At 35.9% G+C, this 22028-nt stretch overlaps 1 protein-coding gene across 4 annotated transcripts in view; it reads right to left on the reverse strand.

The window, feature by feature from the left end:
• The window catches only part of PRKD3 (protein kinase D3), a 76701-nt gene that overhangs the window by 13193 nt on the left and 41480 nt on the right, over positions 1-22028 (reverse strand). For all 4 annotated transcript variants that reach the window (XM_009184003.4, XM_031655081.1, XM_031655082.1 and 1 more), the window contains 8 exons: positions 19293-19370; positions 16497-16680; positions 14608-14731; positions 12568-12645; positions 11205-11481; positions 8870-8922; positions 6127-6199; positions 3946-4052 (listed from right to left, as the gene is read on the reverse strand). In XM_009184003.4, coding sequence (XP_009182267.1) covers positions 3946-4052; positions 6127-6199; positions 8870-8922; positions 11205-11481; positions 12568-12645; positions 14608-14731; positions 16497-16680; positions 19293-19370 — 974 coding nt within the window. The remainder of the gene's footprint in view (positions 1-3945; positions 4053-6126; positions 6200-8869; positions 8923-11204; positions 11482-12567; positions 12646-14607; positions 14732-16496; positions 16681-19292; positions 19371-22028) is intronic.

The following is a 22028-nucleotide window of genomic DNA, read 5'->3' on the forward strand; positions in this document are numbered from 1 at the left end:
CTACTCCATTTCTCATGGACTACTGATGTGTTTGTCTGTTTCTCCTTGTTTTTAGTTTTTCTTTATAAATGTTTATGGTGTTATTTGGTGTAGTATGATTTTCACTCTTCCACTGTTAAAGTGGTCTTTCATTTCATATAATGTGTTTTCCCTTGAGTTAAATCTTCTGAGATCATGACCCTCAAATGGGTTTTTGTTTGGAGAAGGGACCTCTGGAGGACATCAGGGCTGTAGATCTCAGAATCAGCAAAAACAGTTCTGTGTTCTCTCTTCCTGAAGAGGCATGCACCTCTGCTTCAGAATTTCACTGTCATTGGAAATATACATTATTTTATAGTTCTGAATTCTCATCTATTTTTGTTAAAGTATGCTCACTTCTGTTAATCATTTTTCTTACAGCTTTGGGGTTACTTCCAAGATGAGAATGGGAAAATGCTGAATTTACACCACAATGTTCAAACCAGAAATTTCCCTCTAGGTTTTTGATAACATCTTCCAATTACATAGGTACCTACGAAAACACCACACCTTTTCTCCCACTACTCTACTACCCTCTTCAGGCAATATAGCAAAAGAAACATTTTACATTACCATATAATCTAGAAAACAAAAGGAACCTCCCTTCCCCAATATTTTTCCTGCTTTGCAACATCCTCCCTAGATGTGGCCAGGTTGACAGTTTATGTAGGCATGGCTCTTTTTCTGTATATTAACTGTATATAGACATATATAATGTACACATTACTTTAAAAAGTTAAAGGGAGTCATTCCAAACTTTCTTTTCAATCTAACAATGTGTTGTAATTTCCCACATAAAACATTTATTCATTAAATATTAAGTAAGACTTTGCCATGTACCCAGTACTACGTAGGTATTCTGGATTCATTATTAAATAAAAATTAACAAAGATCCCTCTTCTCATGGAGCTTATAAACTGTAGCAAGGTTAGACAGACAATGGGAAATAAAATAGTAAATTACCTAGTATGAAGGTGATAAGTGCCATGGAGAAAAGAAAAAGAGTTAAGGTAGGGGAGTAAGGTGGGAGGGTGGGTTTAATGCTGAATAGAATGTGGAGGCTTCATTGAGGAAATGGTATTTGGGCAAAATCCTGAAGGAGACAAGGGAGTATGTCATGCAGATATTTGAGGGAGAAAGCATTCCAGGCAGAGGAAACAGCTAATGCAAAGCCTCTTGAGACAGAAGCATGTCTGGCATATTTGAGAAATAGCAAGAAAGTCAACATGGCTATTTTTTGGGGGAAAAAAGACTCAATTTGTTGTGTATATTGTCTGTAGTGGAATCTTTTTCAAGTGATTTTGATTCCGGTTCATAAAGAATAATCACAGGTATCTAAAAGTGGGATGTGCTCATTTCTATTAAACAGAATTACAAAGCCTGTCACCAAGAGCTCAAAAGAGGTTGGATGCTCCTGGATAAACTGTAAGGTCACTTCTAAATCAATGATCCTGTGATTTTTCCTCCTTGCCACTGGAAAGGCCAAAGCTGTAGTCTTAATAATAATATGCTCAATCTTTACCCCATCTTTTCTCTAAATATGTGGGCATGGGAAAGAAAAGCTATGGATGCCTCTAGGGATGCAGGTAAAAGTATCAGCACCAGGATGAACTACAGGAGTACAGACAGCCTTTCAGGTTTGTGTGATGAAGAACTACAGATAAGAATGACATGGGGCAAAGATGGAAAAGGAAAGATGATACAGTTGGATGGGGAAGAGGAGAGCCAAAAGGTGGTGTGAGTGCATGTAACAATGTAGTAGGTTACTTCCAACCAATGTGAAAAAGATTAGCTGTGATGCTCACATAACTAAATCTTTTGAAACTAATTTCAGTAAATGAGGTATGATTTTTTCAAGTTTCCTTTTAAGAAGTGTATTTCCTATCTGTACAATTCAGATTGTACTAATAGAATATAGAATATTCTAGAATATCAATATTCTATATGAATATTCATATACAGTTAGCTCAATTTCACCTTTATACTACACACACACACACACACACACACAGGGTCAGTCCAATGATGTAAAGTTGAAAGTACAGGTGGTTTGCAGACAGACTTAGATTCAAACTCTGAACCTGCCTTCCTGCTGGGTGATGTTGAGAAAAAGTACTTAAGTATAAATGCTGACACAAGGAAAGCCAAATATAAAAGTATAAATATCTTACATAAACAATTTGAAGAGAATCTATAACAAAGATAATCTTGTATTAAAGTTAGTATGAAAACAGCATAGAGACATCCTCCAATCTATTCCCAGTTTGGGCAATATTGATGAAAATAACCAAAATGATACAAATAATGAAGATTTTCACACTGTGCATTACCTAGTTATTCCTAAATTTAGTTGTTATGATCCATAGCTGATAACAGAAGAAAAAAACTTCAGTGCTTATTCAGAGCTGTTTGTGATCAAGAAGAAATCATTCCATAGGAATATATCCTTAACTTTTATTGTTTTGCATACTAGTTGGACAATGAGGGTTCCAAAATTAGATACGTAAAAAATACCTGACAACATATTCATACTCTTCATATTCAACAGAGTATGAATGCTATTAATATTCTATTTAAAGGTAGCTTTATAGGAGGAGACAGCCTTGATGTGACCACAGGTACCAACCTGACCACCAGCTTTTTGATTATCATGCCTCTGAAAAAGTGAGGCAAATGTTACTACTAGCAACAAGTAACATAATAAATGTAAAATGAATCACTTAAGTTTCTTACCTTCTTCAAGGAAACTTAAGTTCAGAAGGAGGTTGTGTCTTCTTGAATTTCACCCAAAGCAAATGGGGCTCTGACAGCATTAACCATGTTTGTTTTTTTTTTTTTGAGACAGAGTTTCCCTCTTGTTGCCCAGGCTGGAGTGCAACGGCGGGATCTCAGCTCACTGCAACCTTCGCCTCCCAGGTACGAGTGATTCTCCTGTCTCAGCCTCCCAAGTAGCTCGGATTACAGGCATGTGCCACCACACCCGGCTTTTTTTTTTTTTTTTGAGATGGAGTTTCGCTGTTGTTGCCCAGGCTGGAGTGCAATGGCACAATCTCGGCTTACTGCAATCTCCGCCTCCCAGGTTCAAGCGATTCTCCTGCCTCAGCCTCCTGAATAGCTGGGTTTATGGGCATGCACCACCATGCCCGGCCTGTTTTTGTATTTAGTAGAGATGGGGGTCTCCCCATGTTAGGCTGGTCTCGAACTCCTGACCTCAGGTGATCCACCAGCCTTGGCTTCCCAAAGTGCTGGGATTACAGGCGTGCGCCACCTCACCTGGCCAGCATGAACTATTATACGACCATGATTTCTTTAATAATATGCAAAAGCTATATAACTAAGACATTTGTGTATTATAAATTATTTATATGATATTCGGAAAATGATCCAAGGATCAAGCTAAATTTTATTCTTCTAGATGACCCCCCAAGGGGTAAAAATGCTAGATGAAAAACACATAGGAATTTATGGAATTGAAATCATTGCCAATATATCTTTAAAATATGCCCCAATCGACTAAGCCATTACAAAAGTAAATAGAGTTTTAAATTAATGAAATAAATGCTGTTAAAAGGTACATAATTTTAAAGCAATCTTTATTTGCACAGTAATTGCTATGACAATCAAGCATGTCACCCGTGAAAACTGAATGGGTATAACAGTAACCTCCTAACAACATGTGTCGAAGTATCCTAAGTATTTTGAGCTCCTGGAATGAATTAAGAATGAAATTTTACTTTTTTAAAAAAGATTTTACTCACAAAAATGTGTTCTAAAACTACTACCATAAAGCAAGATATTGGCAGTCCCTATAATGCCTATATTACCATAATCTAATTTTGCCTTCTTAAAAAAACAAGAGAAGCAGTTAAATCAGATTCTTACCAGCCTCTTTAATAAACCACTTTTTTACTTTATTTTATTTTTTACCTGTAAAATAGCCACTTCATTACGGAGTTGACTTTCTTGTTTTGTGGGGAATCTCATCTTATCAATTACTTTAATAGCCACATCCCTCCCAGTCTTTCTATGTTTTCCTATTAAGAAAAAAAGAATAGGAAAGAATGAAGCAAACTGACAGCTTTATTAGGGAGTTGTCCACAGATTGAAATTTATATGTATTTACTCTTGAATTTTCTTTTTGGCTTATTTTTGTTCTTTCTCCACACTCCTTCACTCACCTTTAATTTAGGAAAAAATTGTTTTCCCCTCCATACATAACATTTGCCCCTAATAAAGTCAGCTGCATTATCTAAACAGGAAAAAATCTGAATGAACTTGTTGCTGAAAAGTAATCTACCTTGTTAAATAAATGATAGTTAATTACCCTGACCTAGTCCTTCAGAGACACTGTCAAGATGGAAATACTGTATGAATGAATCAATTTTATTCTAGATTCAGTGAAGTCAGCACAGAGTGATTTAACCATGTACCCACAAACTCTGGGTGTCTCTATATTCTAGAATCTAGATATAAAAAATTTGTATTTGTCTCTATGTTCTAGAATCTAGATATTTTAAAAAGATAGAAGACTATTATAATAAACAGTCATTCCCTCATTTATTAATTCATATTAACTAGTTATACCTATTATATACGAGGTATGCCTTTAGATGCTACAGATTAAGCAGTGAAAATGACAGGTATATTTTTGGTATTTGTTCTTCGAATGTGTATGTGACTTGCTCTTCTCTACATAGCTATTTATTTTAGATTAACTCATTTGTCTCAATGGCACAATCGTAAGTCTACTTGAAAAGACTGAACAAATGTGTGCAATTTTGGTAAGAAGCCAAAGGTACCTCAGACAGTTCTTTGTTCCTTTGATGACGGGAAGTCCTCCAGAGATGTAACTACTCTTAAACCTGACAAATCTGAAGTTGCAAACCATAGATACTGTATATGCATGCAGAGTCAACACATTTTCTGGGCAACTGTTTTATGTCACAACACTAGGTGCTAGGAATACAAAGAAAATCCAGACATCTCACAGCCAACCCTCCAATAAAGTTCAGTGGGAAGACAATAATATAAACCCAAAGGGTAATAGATATTGTGATAGAAGTATGTATGTTAGGTAGCAGGAGTACTAAAGGGGAACAATGTTTTTATTTGATGAGAGAGAGGCATGGTGACAAGAAATTTCCACAGAGGAAACCCTTTAGTTGACCCCTGAAGTATGAAAAAATGTTCACTAGACAGACAAAGGGGTGGAGAAGGAGCAGAGAGGCAAAGGGTATGGAAGCATGTAAATAGGACTGAAAGATAGAAAGCAAAGAGGAAGTTGCAATTAGAACTGAGGCTAGAGAAGCAGGGAGATACACAGCAGCCTTGAAATCCTCTGCTAAGGAAACTGGCTATGAATCTGTAGATGACTGTGAACCACTTAAGGGTTCTATGTGAGGTAATACTAATATCAGATGTGAATTTTCTGAAATATTCACTCCAAGAGTTGTATGAAAAGGTAAGAATGGAGGCAGAACAGCCAACTAAGAAACTACTGTACCAAATCTTAACAAGGGGTAACAAGGGTTTAACATTTCTTCTGTATCTTAGTACCTTTACATACACTAAGTTTAATTAATATTTAAGCCCTATGAGCTACACAGGTCAGGTTTTATTAGCTCCATTAAACAGCTGAAGATGCTAATGCACAGTGAGGTTAAATGACTTCATCAATATCCTAAATCGCAGAGTTGGATTTCAGGTTCAGGTTTTCAGACTTGATAGAACAATCATGCCAACAGTAGACAAATGGTGCCATTTGTGTTGGAATACTAGTAGGAAATATACTTCAATGAATAAGCCCACTCAGCCCAACATAAACTTCAAACCATCTCCCCGTTGCCTCCGACAAACATCTGTATGTGTGAGCTACAAGAAGAGAAAAAATACTGTAAAATTTTCTGATTCTGTTACTTTTTAAAGTTTGCAATGAAATTAAGGAATGAATACTCAAATTACAGTAAGAAGGATTTAGCTGAAAGATACAAGTCAGCCTTTGAAAAAAAGGCCACTGGACAAAACTATGAGATGACAAAACAGCTGGCAGATGTTTCACATTTTCCAGTTTTTAATGTGTACAATATGCAAATGGCTGTAGTTGCTTACCTCCATAAACGATGCCAAACTGGCCTGAACCAAGCACCTCATCTGCAAAGATCTGGTAAACAGTACTGATATCCTGGTAGGATAAAGTAAGCAGTTAGTATTATTTATTTCTATAATACAATGTTAACATCTCTGACTTTCTTCATTCAAATACTTAAATACATTTTTATGTTAGAAGCAACTAATTTCCATAAAGTGCAAACTATTTTATGAAAACATAGGCTTTCTATGTTCTATAAGAGGTTAAGCCCAAATTTTATGTGCAAGTATAATGTATTGTGTAAGACTTTCAGGAAAAAAATGCTTTGAATTTTAAAAATCTTATATTTAGGCCTGGCGTGTTGGCTCACTCCTATAATCCCACCACTGTAGGAGGCTGAGGCAGGCGGATCACCTGAGGTTGTGAGTTCAAGACCAGCCTGACCAACAAGGAGAAACCCCGTCTCTACTAAAAATACAAGATTAGCCAGGTGAGGTGGCGCATGCCTGTAATCCTAGCTACTTGGGAGGCTGAGGCAGGAGAATCGCGGGAACCCAGGAGGCGGAGGTTGAGGTGAGCCAAGATCATGACATTGCACTCCAGCCTAGGCAACAGGAGCGAGACTCCATCTCAAGAAGAAAAAAAATCTTGTATTTATTAAGTAGTGATCTCTATAAGTAAATTTACCTAAAAAAATTAGAAATGAAATTTTACCTATTTTACCTCTAAAGAGATTTGCTCTCTTTGGTTTTTGAAAGAAAAACTTAAAAGTTCATATTACTGGGATTAGCCTGACTTTGAGACTGAATAAAAGAATACGTATGAGAGAAAGTCTGTAACTCAAATCCATTCCTCTATCTTTCCTCACTGCTCTTTGCCTTTCCCTTTTTTTTTCTTTTTTGTAGTATTTGTTGCTGTGAGAACAGACAAAACTAATATACTAATTTGGGATGTTTAGTGTCAAAATTGCATTACAGGTGTGACTGATGAAAAAAAAAGTGGAACTTCACTTAGCAGACCCACACTTATAAAGACAAAGCCTCAGCCCTGCAACAAAAGCCAGTGAATATGCATGTATATGTGTTAAGTTGTAATTAAAATTTTAAGGTCTGTAAGAACCATTTTTATAAGCCTCCCAACTTTAATCAACTTTTTGTTTAACCAAATTTTGGTTCTAATCAGATTAGGAGGCATCCAATGTATATATAATAACTGCTAGGAAAGTGTGTGTGTATGTATGTGTATATACAATTGTTAAACAAAAGCCAATTCTGAATCCTTTTTCCCCTATGACATGGATGGATATATCCTCAGTTCCCATGGGATTATTCAAAATTTGAGCTCTCATGTTTTTTTATATTCCTCCATCTCTCCCCAAGAATATGGTGTCTATTCTACCTCCCAACAGGATAAGAGACTCACAGATTATATCTCTGAAATTCTCTATCTCCAATAACATTACTAGAGTCCAATCTTCATTGCAATCTTAGAAATCTTAAACATTTATATGTTAAAGAACTGTAACAGCTAAGTGCCCCAAGTAGAAAAGAGAGATTTTAATCTGAGAAATTATATATAACAAACAATTGACTTCCTTTTCTAGCCTGTTTTCCCTCTAGTCCAGGGGTTAGCAAACTCCGGCTTGTAGGCAAAATTTGGCCTGCTGCTTCTTTTTGTATGGACCGTGATCTAAAAATGGTCTTTAAATGACTGGACAAATCAAAATAATATTCTGTGACATGTAAATATTAAATGAAATTCAATTTCAGGGTCCATAAATAAAGTTTTATTGGAACATAGTCATGCCCATTCACTTATGTATTGCCTATAGCTGCTTTCTTGCCACAACCGCATAGTTGCATAGTTGTGTATGACCTACAACAGGGGTTCCCAAGCCCTAGGCCACAGACTGGTAACTGTCTGTGGCCTGTTAGGAACTGGGCTGCACAGCAGAAGGTGAGCAGCAGGCGAGCAAGCATTACTTACTGCCCGAGCTCCGCCTCCTGCCGTATCAGCAGAGGCATTAGATTCTCAGAGGAGCGCAAACCCTACAGTGAACTGTGCATGCGAGGGATCTCAATTGTGCATTCCTTATGAGAATCTGATGATCGACATGGTTCATTCCGAAACCAGCTCCCAACCCCGACCTCCATGGAAAAACTATTCCACAAAACCAGTCCCTGGTGCCAAAAAGATTAGGGACTGCTGGTCTACAAAGCCTAAGATATTTACTAAAAAGTTTATGGAAAAAGTCGCTGACCTGTTGTAAAACCCTAAACATACCTATATACACCAGCCAAACTTAATTTATTCATCATTTCTTGAGTCCATTTCCTGCTTCCCTGTTTGTTCATCCTGGTGCTCCCTGTACTTGCATGAAAGGTTGTTCCCCAACCCTCATCCCTTCAGCACTTCCGTCAGTAATCCATTCCATCCTTTCAGGTATAGCTCAAATTGCACTTCCTTTAGGAAGCTTCCCCTGCTGACCCCACAAGAAGTAATGTTTGCCTTCTCTTTGAACCGGTCTTATCATTTTGTAATATTCTAATGTAACTTTTTCTAGTGAAAAAGTTAGCTTTATTTTTAATTTAAAAAATCTGCCTTAGTTTCCTCTATAAAGCAGAACTCCTTAGGGAAGTTATCAACCGTAAAGTCTAGCCTAGTACTTTGGGCGATGAACCAATTTCTCTAATAAAGATTTTCACCTTTTATTTTCCTTATTTTAATCACCCAGTTTACACGTTAGCTGTAACGATTACTTACCACATTCTCCTGAATCTGACAATTAGATACAGAGATACTTGTAGACAAATCTTCTGTAAAATATAAAAAAGATAGTTGAGAAAAGGACAAAATTTAGTATATGAAAATAATATTAATCTTTACTGACATGTGAATACTCATGGTATATCAAACTTTAAAAAGTTTAACACATAGTTAATACAATTATGTACATTAAAAAAACCTACACATACAACCCATCAATAGGAAACTAGATGATACATCCATACAAAAGAATACTATCTCAACATTTAATCGATGATGTAGGGCTATAAATACTGAATCAGAAAGTCAGAAAGCTAGTCATGATTATTACTGAGTTAAAAAGGGAAGTTGCACTGTAATCCCAGTGCATTAGGAGGCTGAGGCAGGAGAATCACTTGAGCCCAGGAGTTTGAGACCACCTGGGCTACATGATACCCTATCTCTACAAAAAATTTTAAAAATTAGCCAGGCACAGTGGTGTGCACTTGTAGTCCTAGCTACTCAGGAAGCTGAGACAGGAGGATCCTTTGAGCCCTGGAGTTTGAGGTTGCACTGCACTCTCACCTGGGCAACATAGCAAGACCCTGTCTCTTGGTGGGGACGGGGGGAAGCAGAGTCCAGGGAATTGCAGGGTAGCAGTGCTTAAATTAAAAACAAAAGTCTATGATTACTTCTGGTGAGTGGAAGAGGTGGGGTTGGGGAACAAAGAGTTTTTATACACTTCTAAATTGCTTGCATTTTTATAATTTTATAATATTGCATTTTTTTGGTATTTTAATACATTTATTACCTGAAATAAATCACTTCATTTATCTTTTAAAAAGTGTCTAAGTGCCTGTATTATTTTCTGAGGAAACAGTCTTAGTTTTAATTAGAATAACATAGAGTTCTGTCTAAAAACCTCCAAAACTTAAGAACCACTGTGAAACACCCATCTACCTACACCCATTCCAACCCAAAATCAGTACTGAACACCAAACATGTACACAGTCATGATCCTCATCACACGTGTCTCAACTAAATAATGTTATCCCTCCATCACTCCCATTCAGCTCTGCCTACTGTATTCCTACCTGAGGTTCAAATCAGGTTCTTCTATGAAGTCTTGTTTACTCTTCCTATCTGCATCTGAGTTTTTTAAGTAATGTATTCCTCACTTTTGCACTGTACTGCTTTATGCTACCATCTAATACCTTTATATATCCCATCTCTCCCTAAAGAGCTTTTATGATTTCTGTATTTATTTTGTATTTTAGTTCAGGGCCTATCACGACAGTTGTACAAAATAATACAGCTAAACTAAAATAAACTACATTTGGAAAGTTGTTGATACGTATTTCAATTTGAGTATATTTCTCAAATGAATGAGTTATGTGTCCCCGTAAGCAACACAATGTTAATGAGGGAGAAGTGGCATTATAGTGACCTTTCGATTGTTAACTGTTTACTTTTGAACCTTTATCCAATTTAGGTTTAATTACATAAATTTTGTTGGTGCAAAACATGTTTCAATGATTTTTAAATATTTCTGTATGCTTTAGTACAGCATTTCTGACTTCACAGATTTCATGAGTGTGATGTGAACCGTAATACTTTATTGCCTGTTTATATCCCACTATAAAGCAAAATATTAATACCAGTAGTAGGCATAATCCAATGAGACTTTACAGATGCCAAGCACTGTTCTGTATCTTACAGGTTCTCTTTCATTTAATACTGACAACCCTACGAAGTACTTACTACTACAGTGAGGTAAAGTAACTTGCCTGATCATATAACAGATGGTATAGCCAGGATTTTCATGTAGGAAAACTGACTCTGGAGCCTAGCACTGGGCATTGTATGTACATATATATACTATAACCAATACAATTTTATAAAAGAATTAACTGGCCGGGTGTGGTGGCTCACACCTGTAATCCCAGCACTTTAGGAGGCCAAGGCGGGTGGATCACAAGGTCAGGAGATCGAGACCATCCTGGCTAACACGGTGAAACCCCGTCTCTACTAAAAATACAAAAAAGAGCCGGGCGTAGTGGCGGGCGCCTGTAGTCCCAGCTACTTGGGAGGCTGAGGCAGGAGAATGGCATGAACCCGAGAGGCAGAGCCTGCAGTGAGCCGAGATGGCGCCAATGTACTCCAGCCTGGGCGAGAGTGAGAGTCCGTCTCAAAAAAAAAAAAAAAAAAAAAAAAAAAGGAATTAACTAATGGTATTGGTTACTAAAGACAAAGCTTAGGATGAACATGAAAAGGAACAAAGGAACACAACCATACCCACAAAATGCTTAAGAACTAAAGAGGAGAAAAAGCCATCAAGAAGTTTATTGCTTACTGTGATCTTTCCCTTGCCCTGGAGAAGTACAAACACTTGCTTGAGGAGTAACAGGCATGAGGGCTTGGCGAATTGCTTTTTCCCAGCTTTGTGCTACATCAAGTCCAACTCCAGTGGCAGCAAGAACAGGATTATGAGAGCTGTCCCCATTGTTCTCACCAACAAAGTATACCATAGTATCAGTAATGATTTCAAAACAGTGTGGATTGCTGCCTTGTGAAATGTTTGTGAAATCTCGTGGTGAAGATATGCGGAGAATTTCTGAAAGTGGAATTTCCTGAAGTAAAAAATTAAGCATTGAAAAATAAGAATACATCTTTGTTTTTACTTTTAAATAAACTAAAGAACCAGAGATAGGCATTTCAATGAATGCCATTCAGACAGACACAAGTATGCAACATGTAACACACAGTTGAGTCTTATGACATAGCCTGTCTTGAATGAGCTGCAATGTCCAGCAATGCCAGAGGCAGAGCATGGACTATGATAACTAAGCCAGTAGCAGATCATTAGGATGCAAGGAAGGAGAAGATTTAGGAGAGTAATCTGCCACTATTTCCAACACTTCTAACTTCCAACCGTCATTAATTCAACTTCACAACTACTTATCTAGTGGCTGCAGGCTACAAGATATAGAAGTAAGAAAGAAGAAAGAAGCAGAAAGTAAGTAAGCAGCAGAAATAATGGCAGAAAAAGCAGAATCTTGGTCAGTTGTTTAAGCCACTCCATTCTGGTTCTGTCCACCAGGGTAAACTGTAGCAATCATTATGTTTTTAGTCCACTTCCTAAGGCAAAAAAACTTATTAAAAAAACAAAAAAAACCACGTGCTCAAAGCAAGCCATTAGTTCCCATTCTCTCTTACTGACCTAACTGCTTGGTTATAATCTTGCTTGCTGTCAGTTCATGATGTGGCAAAACGTGGAGTAAGCCAAGCAAGGAAGACTGTAAAAAGGAGATTAAGAGCCAAAACAAGCAATTGGGAACTGGAACCCAAGGCAAGGGTGGAAGGTGGGAGAAATACTAAATACCTCACTGACCTCTTCTGGACAGGCAATGATGATGGGACTTTCTAAGCAGTCTAATCTAAATCATAGTATCCAGAAGGAAAGCAGCAGCAACCTGACAGGCAAGTCAGAAATAAATAAATACACAACAACAACAAACAGTCTGGTAGGAGAGCTGCTGTGGGGGAGTGATATTTGGTATGGGAAATAGTTGCTTCAACAAGGAACCTAACAGTGACTTCTATAAATCATACTAGCTAGAGTCATTATATATATTCAAATATAACAGTTAATGAATATTATCTGGAAAAAACCCACTATTTTAACGCTTATATTTTTTAAAATGTAAAATCCTTACCTTATAATACTTTGAACCAGATTCATTCTGAAATAATGTTAGACATTTGCTGTCAAGTCTCCAATAATGCCTCTTTCTCTATAAAATAAAGATTGGAAAACTGTGAGGTTCAAAAATGATTCCTCCCAAGTGCCTGTACCTAACTTTTCCCTTCATTTACATTCATAAATTTGTATTTTTGAATAAGATTAATGAGGTTCAAAATTCTCAAAATATAAAAAGGATGTATAGTGAAAAGCAGCACTCCCACCATCACTCATCCCCACTCCTCACCCTTACTCCAGGCAAAACATGTTATCAGGTTTCTGGGAATCCTTTTAGAGAATTTTATATATGCACACATGAATACATATATATTACACACATACACATAAAAATATGTAATTTACCTATAGGCTATATTTCTAGAAGTTGATTTGCTGGGTCAACAGACATGTGCACATGTAATTTTGCCTGATAGTGTTATATTATTTTACACAAGATTTGACCCAATTTATAGTCTCTTCAGCAACATGAAAGTCCCTAGTTACTCACACCCTCACTAATGCAGTATGTTAACTTTTTGATCTTTGCTATACTGAAAAATAAAAACTGATATTTCAGTGAAAGGTTAAAGTGATATTTCTTTTATTATAAATGAAATCAAGTTCTTTTGTGTAAAAGTCATTTGTATTTCCTCTGAAACTCTCTATTCATATTCTTTGTTCATTTTCCTATTGTGTTGTGGTCTTTTTCTTATCAATTTGTGGCATTCTTCACATCTTATGGAATTAACCCTTGTTTAGAATGAACTGAAAATACTTTTTCCAGTTTCTCATTTGTCTTTGCTTTTGGATTTTGCCACATATGATTTTTTAATGAGATTGAATTTATTGATCTTTTATTCTTTATTATTGAGTTTGTAAAATAATTCTCCCAAAGTTTCTTCTGTTAAATTTCTTTACATTCAAATCTCTGATACATTTAGATTTATTATGTATAAAGTATGAGACAGAGAGATATATATATATAACTTTATCTTTTTCAAAATGATACATGGTTGTCCCAACACCATTTACTGAATTAACTATCTTTCCCCGTTAATTTGATTAATAGCACCTTTGATATACCATTAAATTTGCAAATGTAGGCACACCACTTCAAGTTACATTCGCAAGGATATAAACTATAAATAAAACACACACTGCAGTCTATACTGTTGTCATCACACAAAACTTTACACCAGCTAAATGTATTGGGTACTTCATTTTATTCTTAAAAGGTTTATTAGAAAGCTTGTTTCAATAATCTACTCAGCAAACTTTAAAAATAAAATACTAGCTACTAACATTTATTGGGTGCTTCCTGTATGCCAGACACTGTTCCAAGATCTTCTCATATATTAACTGATTTGGATTTATTAGGTGGTTACCATTATTATGCCAGTTTTACACAAGGAAATGAAAGCATAAAGAAACTAAGTAACTTTCCCAAGTTCATACAGTTTTATAGTAAGTTACAGAGACTTAGGCAATCTAGCTCCAAAGTCTATGTTCTTAGCTATTATACTACGCTGATTCTTCAAATCTATTGTCTACTAGAATGTCATCATTCCTTGTCTTTGCTGGATCTAAAAAACAACTTGCATATTTACACCAAGTTAAAGTCTACATAAAACCAAACGTGCTTCCCTCCTATCTCTGGTAATAAATTGACTTTTTAGATGAAGTCTTAGTTCCTTCTATCTCTATTTTGTGACTCCATTGTGTTTCAAGTTAATTATTTTTTATTGTGGAACAATCCCAGATCCTTTTTGAATACTGACTGCTTGTCAATTTTTTTTTTTTGAATATTGACTGTTTGTAAAGACAATACATTAAATATTCTGCCTGTTAAAAATTCCTTACAAATTTAACTATAATTCCAGTGCATCTTTTACAAATTGCGGCAGTGTATATAATGTCTTAATATACATCTCATCATCATTTTGATTTAAAAAATGCACAAAATGAAACTCATAACAAAGTCTTACTAACATATTAAACGTTTTTGATTACTGACCAGGTTATCCCTGCTGGTGTAATGGACCATCCACCCTTCCTTCACCATTGTGCTGCTCTTCCTCTTTGTGTGCTTGATGGACTGTACAACCCTCATTAGCGGAATATTATTGCTTGTGGATGGACTAAAAAATATTTAAAATTTATAAGTTTGTGTAGATTTTTAAAAAGTCATAAATACTGTAGGAACATGAAGCCTTCTGAAAGATAATTAAGCTAAAAATTTTCAAAATATCTTAGTAAAATAAACAATGGCTTAAGAAAAATTAATCCTGTTATGATGATACATAATTGATTCTATTTTAAACTAGTATTTTAAATCCTATTTACTTGTCATGAATGTTTTCTGGAGGATCACAAAAAAAAAATAATAAAAAAAAAAACAACAATGAGCAGAGCAGAAAGCACCCTCCCAAACTGAAATATTTGGAGCCCAGGAGAGGATCTCATTTGGGCTTCTGTTGAAGAGTTTTCCTGCGTTAGGCAGCATGATGGACTAACAAATCCATAACAAGGCAAAATGCAAATATATAACTCGAATTCACATGGCTCAAATGTCAAATCCAGTTAATCATGTTGTTAGCAAAATGTACCTCTACTAGAAGTTATTTAAAGGAAAATGATTTACAGATACTAATTAAGAAAATGTAATGAGTCAAATCAGGCAGCACTGAAACATGGCTCAATAACTAAAATTTGGGATGTATGTACAAAATACACTGTTTTGAAATGTGGGCCTCAAACAGTTAAATACTTTCTTTTTTAAACTATGAAGTATTCATGATTAAGAAACTAGCTAGGTTCACCGGGCACCGTGGCTCACACCTGTAATCCCACCACTTTGGGAAACCAAGGCGGACAGATCACAAGGTCAAGAGATCGAGACCATCCTGGCCAACATGGTGAAATCCCATCTCTGCTAAAAATACAAAAATTAGCCGGGTGTGGTGATGCACGCCTGTAGTCCCAGCTGCTTGGAAGGCTGAGGCAGGAGAATCGCTTGAACCCTGGAGGCAGAGGTTGCTGTGATCGGAGATCGCGCCACTGCACTCCAGCCTGGCGACAGGGCGAGACTCCGTCTCCAAAAAAAAAAAAAAAAAAAAAAAAAAAAAACCCCAACTAGCTACGTTCTGGAATAGTCTCCAAAATGGGTAAACAAAATTTTCGTTAATAATGCTAATGATACTAATAACTGTTCTTTAATGATAAGCCAAACTGAATAAATGACAACGCAGCCATCTGAGATTGTAATAAATGACTCATTTTAAGTAACTCTTCGTTTCCAATGAAAAACAAAACCTGCCAAAATGGGGACATTTTGCTACAAGGTAGTATATCCTTTAGGCTACAAAAACTGAATTTCTATGAGCACAGTGGCATATTTAGAATGGTTTTACAGTCTAATAGTATTTTTACAAAATGCTAATAGTCAGATTAACTGTGGCAATATGAAAACTGCCCTCAACTTCATCACCATTATCTTTGTGCAACATTTTCATGAGTATATTCTTTATTGCCGTTTCTGCTACCACTTAAAGCTGCCTGTGTGAAAAACAGGTTGCTTTAACTGAAAGTTCAATACTGACACCTTGCAGTGACTGTTCTACAACTAGGTTTTATATCTAGAACATACATAAGGCATTTTTCTTTAAAACAAAACAAAACAGAAAAACAAAAACAAGGATTCTCATACCTCCCCATCTTGAGTGGATAGCAAGGGTGATATAATTTATTTCAGAAATACTACATTGCATGTAAAAGAATTAGCCACAATTTATTTAGATTTTAAGTTACTTTTAAGGTCCCTCTTAAAGAGACATGGCTTTTTCTTAATGAGATCCTGAACTGACCTTGCATCTGGAAGTAGCTTGTAATATGTATATACGTTACCTGATTGTTTTAATGGCTTCTTCATCTCTTTCTACATCGAGATCAGATGGATCCAAGAAGAACATCTTATCTTCTGGGGGAGATGACTCTTCTGTGTCATCCAAGCCCCGACTACTATCACTATTTATGTCATTATTGTCAATGTCCATTGGTATATCTGTATCTGTTCCCAGACTGGAAGGTTCTGGTAAAATTTTAAATGAATTTCAGATTTTTGTATTAATAGAGGAAGTCTATTAAATGTGAAAAAAGTCTTGAGTCTTAAAATGTAAGAAAATATCTTTATGAGTTAAGTAAAGTATTTCTCTTTTTTTTTTTTTTTTGAGATAGAGTTTCACTCTTGTCGCCCAGGCTGGAGTGCAATGGTGTGATCTCGGCTCACTGCAACCTCCACCCTCCGGGTTCAAGCTGTTCTCCAGCCTTAGCCTCCCGAGTATAGCTGGGATTACAGGCGCCCACCACCATGCCCAGCTAATTTTTGTATCTTTAGTAGAGATGGGGTTTCGCCATGTTGGCCAGGCTGGTCTCGAACTCCTGACCTCAGGGGATCCACCCACTTCGGCCTCCCAAAGTGCTAGGATTACAGGCATGAGCCACTGCGCCCAGCCCAAGATAAAGTATTTCTTAAAGAAGATACAAAATACACAAACCATAAGGCACAAAGTTAATTAATTTGATTACATTAGAATTTTAAATTTCCACATGACAAAAGATACTATAAACGAAGATAAGCCACCACCATTATGGTCAACTGATTTTTGACAAGAGTGTCAAGAAAATTCAATGGGCAAGAAATAGTCTTTTAAGTAAATGGTGCTAGGATAACTGTATATCTACGTGCAAAAGAATGAAGATGTAAATCATATATAAAAATTAACTCAAAGTGGACCACATAAAATGTAAGAGCTGAAACTATAAAACTCATAGGAGAAAGCATGAGAGTAGATCTTTGTGACCTTGGTTAGGCAAAGCTTTCTTAATACACCAAAACGATAAGTGACAACATAAATAAATAAATAAATTGGATTTCATGAAAATACAAAACTTCTGTGCTACAAACAATACCTTACAAAGTGAAAGGAAAGCCCATAGAATGGGAGAAAATATATGCAAATCATATACCAGATAAGGGACTAGTATCCAGGGTATTTAAAAATTCTTACAACTCAATGAAAAATAAACAGATAAATAACTTAAATGGGCAAAGGATCTGAATAGGTGTGTTTTTCAAATAATATATAAAAATGGCAAATGAACACATGAAGATGCTCAATATTATTAGCCATCATGGAAGTGTAAATGAAAACTACAATGAGATACCACTTCGCACTACCTAGGATGGTTGTAATCAAAAAGATAAACAATAAGTGGTGGTAGGGATGTAGAGAAATCAGAATCCTCATACACTGCTAATGTAAAATGGTACATTTCTTTGATTACTAGTGAGTGTGAGCATCTCACTAGTAATCAAATGCACATTAAGATAAAACTGTATTTCGTATCCATTTGTTAAAAGGTAGAAAAGCACGAAAACACAAATAAATGAAGTATAAATTTTTTAAAGTCTTTAGTCATAGACAAACTATACTAATTCAGATTAACCGAAAGAGAAAACCAATCATGCTCTGTCAAGGTGTTATCAGTGCTATGGTCTGAATGTTTGTTCCCCTTAAAAATCTTAACTGCCAAGGCAAGGGTATTAGTTGGTGGTGGGTCTTTGGAAGGTGGAGTCTTTGGGATGGGTACCCTTATTAAATATGCCCACAGGAGCTCCTTCTCCCATTCCACCATGTGAGAATGCAACTACAAGGTGCCATCGACCAGGAAAATGGGACCCCCCTCACCAGACACAGAATCTGCCAGTGCCCTGGACTTCCTAGTCTCCAGAACTATGAAAAATAAACTTCTGTTGTTTATATGCTACACAGCCTATGGTATTTTGTTATAGTAGCACAAACAGACTAAGACAACCAACAACCATAGAAAACATGCCACAAGAGAAAATGTTAATTAAACTCTGCCAAAGAGAATTTTCATTCCTTTTATGCTTTTCCTTTTACAGAACTACTTACATGAAATTTTTACCAGTCATGTAAATTGTTAAAGGAAAATTATGCTGAAAGGTTAGAGTCCTTACCGCTTCCTTCCAAAAAAAGGTACCTGCCTTGCTTAGTATTATCTTGAAAAGAAAAAAAAAAAGGCCCCAAAGGGAAAATGCATGATGATTATTTGACAGAGAAAGGGACAGTGAGGCAGTATAGTGTGTTCAAATCACTAGGGACTAAGGAACCAGATCATGTGGGTCTGGTTAACTTCCAGCTCTGCCACCTATTGCCTATATTTCTGGGGCAAGTTACCTCATGTATTTGTGCCTCAGTTTATTCATCTCTTAGTACCTACCTCAAAGGGTTGTTCTTAGGTTGAAATGTCAATATATTTAAAGAGTTTAGAACAGTGCCTGGTATAGCAAGCAGTTAGTACATATTAGAACTATGAAAGAATAGAGACAAGAACAGGGTTTTAAAACAAGTTCTTTTATGTCTAAAAATGAAAGACGATATGCAGTACCACTGGCTATATTAGACTACAAAGTAACAGGTGGCCAGAGGAAAGACGGGAAGGCATGATTACTAACAAATGTATACTGTCAGTGGTCTCTGTATTTTGCTTGATTATTCAATCAGAAGAAAATCTTTAAGAAACAAATTAGGAAAACAGAACCTTATCCAAAGATAATACACCAAAGAATCATGGCCTTTTCTGATCTTTCACAGAAATTAAGAAAAAGAATTTTACCTCCATTGAAAGTAACCTCTCCAAGGCAGTCTCTTGGTACTTTTGATGCACAGCGTTTATGGCAGTTGAATTTGCAATCTAAAATGAAAATATTCAGCGTATTAATTTATGTAAAAGTCAAGCAGTATCAGATATGGTTAGACTTTCTTTAAATCACTCATGAACAGAATATTATTAGTAATGATGATATTAAAATAATAACCACCTACAAGTCACTTTAGCACCCTCTGCAACCCCCCATCATTTTCTTCATTTGTATAATAAGGCTAATACCATGTGTACAACACTGCTGAAATGTATTGGCAGCTCCATATTTCCTTCTCTTATCTCATATTCATCTTTCCACACCTCCCATGAGAGTTTCTAAAGCTGACTAAATTCCCATCCAACTTATGTCAGATACATACTTTCAATTCCTAAGTATCAGGGCCTAATGTATATGCAGGAAAGAGACTGAGATCCAACAAACATTTATGAGGAACCAATAAGGACTTTCACATACAACCCTGTGAGGAAGGACTGAGTTTCTCCAGCACAAGGCCTCCCACTTGTACATAATGATTCTCTTCAGCCTAAAACAAACCTCAGAGTTGACAGCACTGCAGATCAGTGTTAGGTACAATCTGTCCAAAATTACTGTATAACACAGTTGTTTTCAAACTGTGGTCCCAGATCAGCTTCATTAGGAAACTTGTTAGAAATGCAAATTCTTGCACCCTACCCCAGACCTACTACATCAGCAACTCTTACGGGGTGGGAGGGTAGGGCTGAGCTCTGTAAGTTATACTAAAGTTGAGACCCACTGGTCTATGTCTAATACCACCTTTGAAATGCATCTATGAGTAATAACTGGGTGAAAATAACTTTAATATCTGACTTAGAATGTTTTTGTAACCCTTGGGAGTCAAGAAAATCCTGGGTATCATGCCAACAGCACAGGCTAAAGATCATTATATGACATAAACCCCATGAAATGTATAATTTGTTAGATAACAACATTTACATTATTTAAAACACTATCCTTGTTAAGACAGGCCCTCGGGAAAATTCATGTGATATTACCTTACACTATCTCAAACAACAGATTTGTGTTTTATCTCATGAACTTTGCAAATTGTGAAAACAACAAGGTTTCCATTTTCCCTCTGAAAACTCAGGCCGGGCGCAATGGCTTACACCTGTAATTCCAGCACTTTGGGAGGCCGAGGCAGGTGGATCACTTGAAGCCAGGAGTTTGACACCAGCCTGATCAACATATCAAAACTCTGTGTCTACAAAAAAATACAAAAATAAGCTGGGTGTGGCTGCACCACTGCACTCCAGCCTGGGCGACAGAGCAAGACTCCATCTCAAAAAAAAAAAAAAAAAAAAAAAATTCAGAGCCGAATTTGTGGGCTACCTGCAGCAAGTACGTAGGTTTGAATGACAGGAAGGCAGTTTTAGTTCTATGTCCTTACCCATGTTTTTATTAATTTGCTTATGCTCTTTCATATTTTACATATGCCTTTAAGCTACCTTGAAGTTTTTATACATCAAAGTAGAAAATAAAGACAAATAGATGAATGAATTCTTGGAATTGTGCATTTTCTCAAATGATCCAGTATAATGGTTTTATCTTAATGAAATCATTTTTCTTTCGTAGACTGACAAATGAAAATACTTTTATGTTTTAAGTATCTTAATTCATACTATTAAAATAGGGAAATCACTGAATTATAATTATTTTATTAATAAATGAAGTAGCTTAACTATACTGAAATAAAACCTACCATTTTCTGAACCAATATAAGCATAGAAGATTCTTCGTCTAGAACCCTAAAACGTTGAATAACCCAGTAGCAGAATTAACGGGTTTATGTAAAAATTCATTCATATTTATTTTAGTTGCACTACAAAATACTGTACTTTTCTGCATATGGTTTAAGAATGTTTCTGTTCTGCTAAGCAGAACAGCAATATTAACTACCTTCATTAAGATTATTTGTTGGCTAGAATTTGTACATCTGTTACTAATGTTCTTTCCCAAAACATTTTTCAGTGGCTGCTTGCCAATACATTTTTATGTTGATATTTTAAAGTATTAATTTATGTAGTAACTCATAGTCAAAGCAAGTCGTTGAAATAAAATTTCATCATGTTATAATGCCTAATAGTTATAAAATACCTGACAACAAATGTATAACCTATTCCCCATTTGATGTTCTCGTGTGCTGTCATACACTGTCAAGGAAAGCTTTATTTTCTTATATGCTTAAGCTTATATACAATTATCTTACTCTGTCTTGTAAGCAAGAATTTCTTGTTACAAAACCCTCAACCCTAATGTTTTATTTAGATCACTTGATAATTCAATTCCACAAATACTTCTACTATATAAAAAGTACAATACCAAGAACTGCTAATTACATTAAAAAAGTATACAAGATTATACTTAGACTACTTACATCCTATCCTGGCTCAGTCTAATAATCTAAGACATTTACATTCTATTTTAGTTTTCACTCTACTGTGAAAACATAGTTTCTACTGTACAGCATTGCTGGGAAGATATGAGATAAAAAGATAAAATCATCTTTAAAAAGCATAAAAGCATTATATAATTATAAGCAAATAATTATTCCAGTATGCTATTAAAAACCTGTTTCATTAAGAGATGTTTCGAGAATACTATAATAGTGTGCTGGGTTAGTATCCAAATAAGGGTGGTCCCTATCATAATTTCAGTAGCTTCTATTA

The sequence above is a fragment of the Papio anubis genome, chromosome 14, assembly GCF_008728515.1.
Source record: "Papio anubis isolate 15944 chromosome 14, Panubis1.0, whole genome shotgun sequence".
NCBI lineage: Eukaryota > Metazoa > Chordata > Mammalia > Primates > Cercopithecidae > Papio > Papio anubis.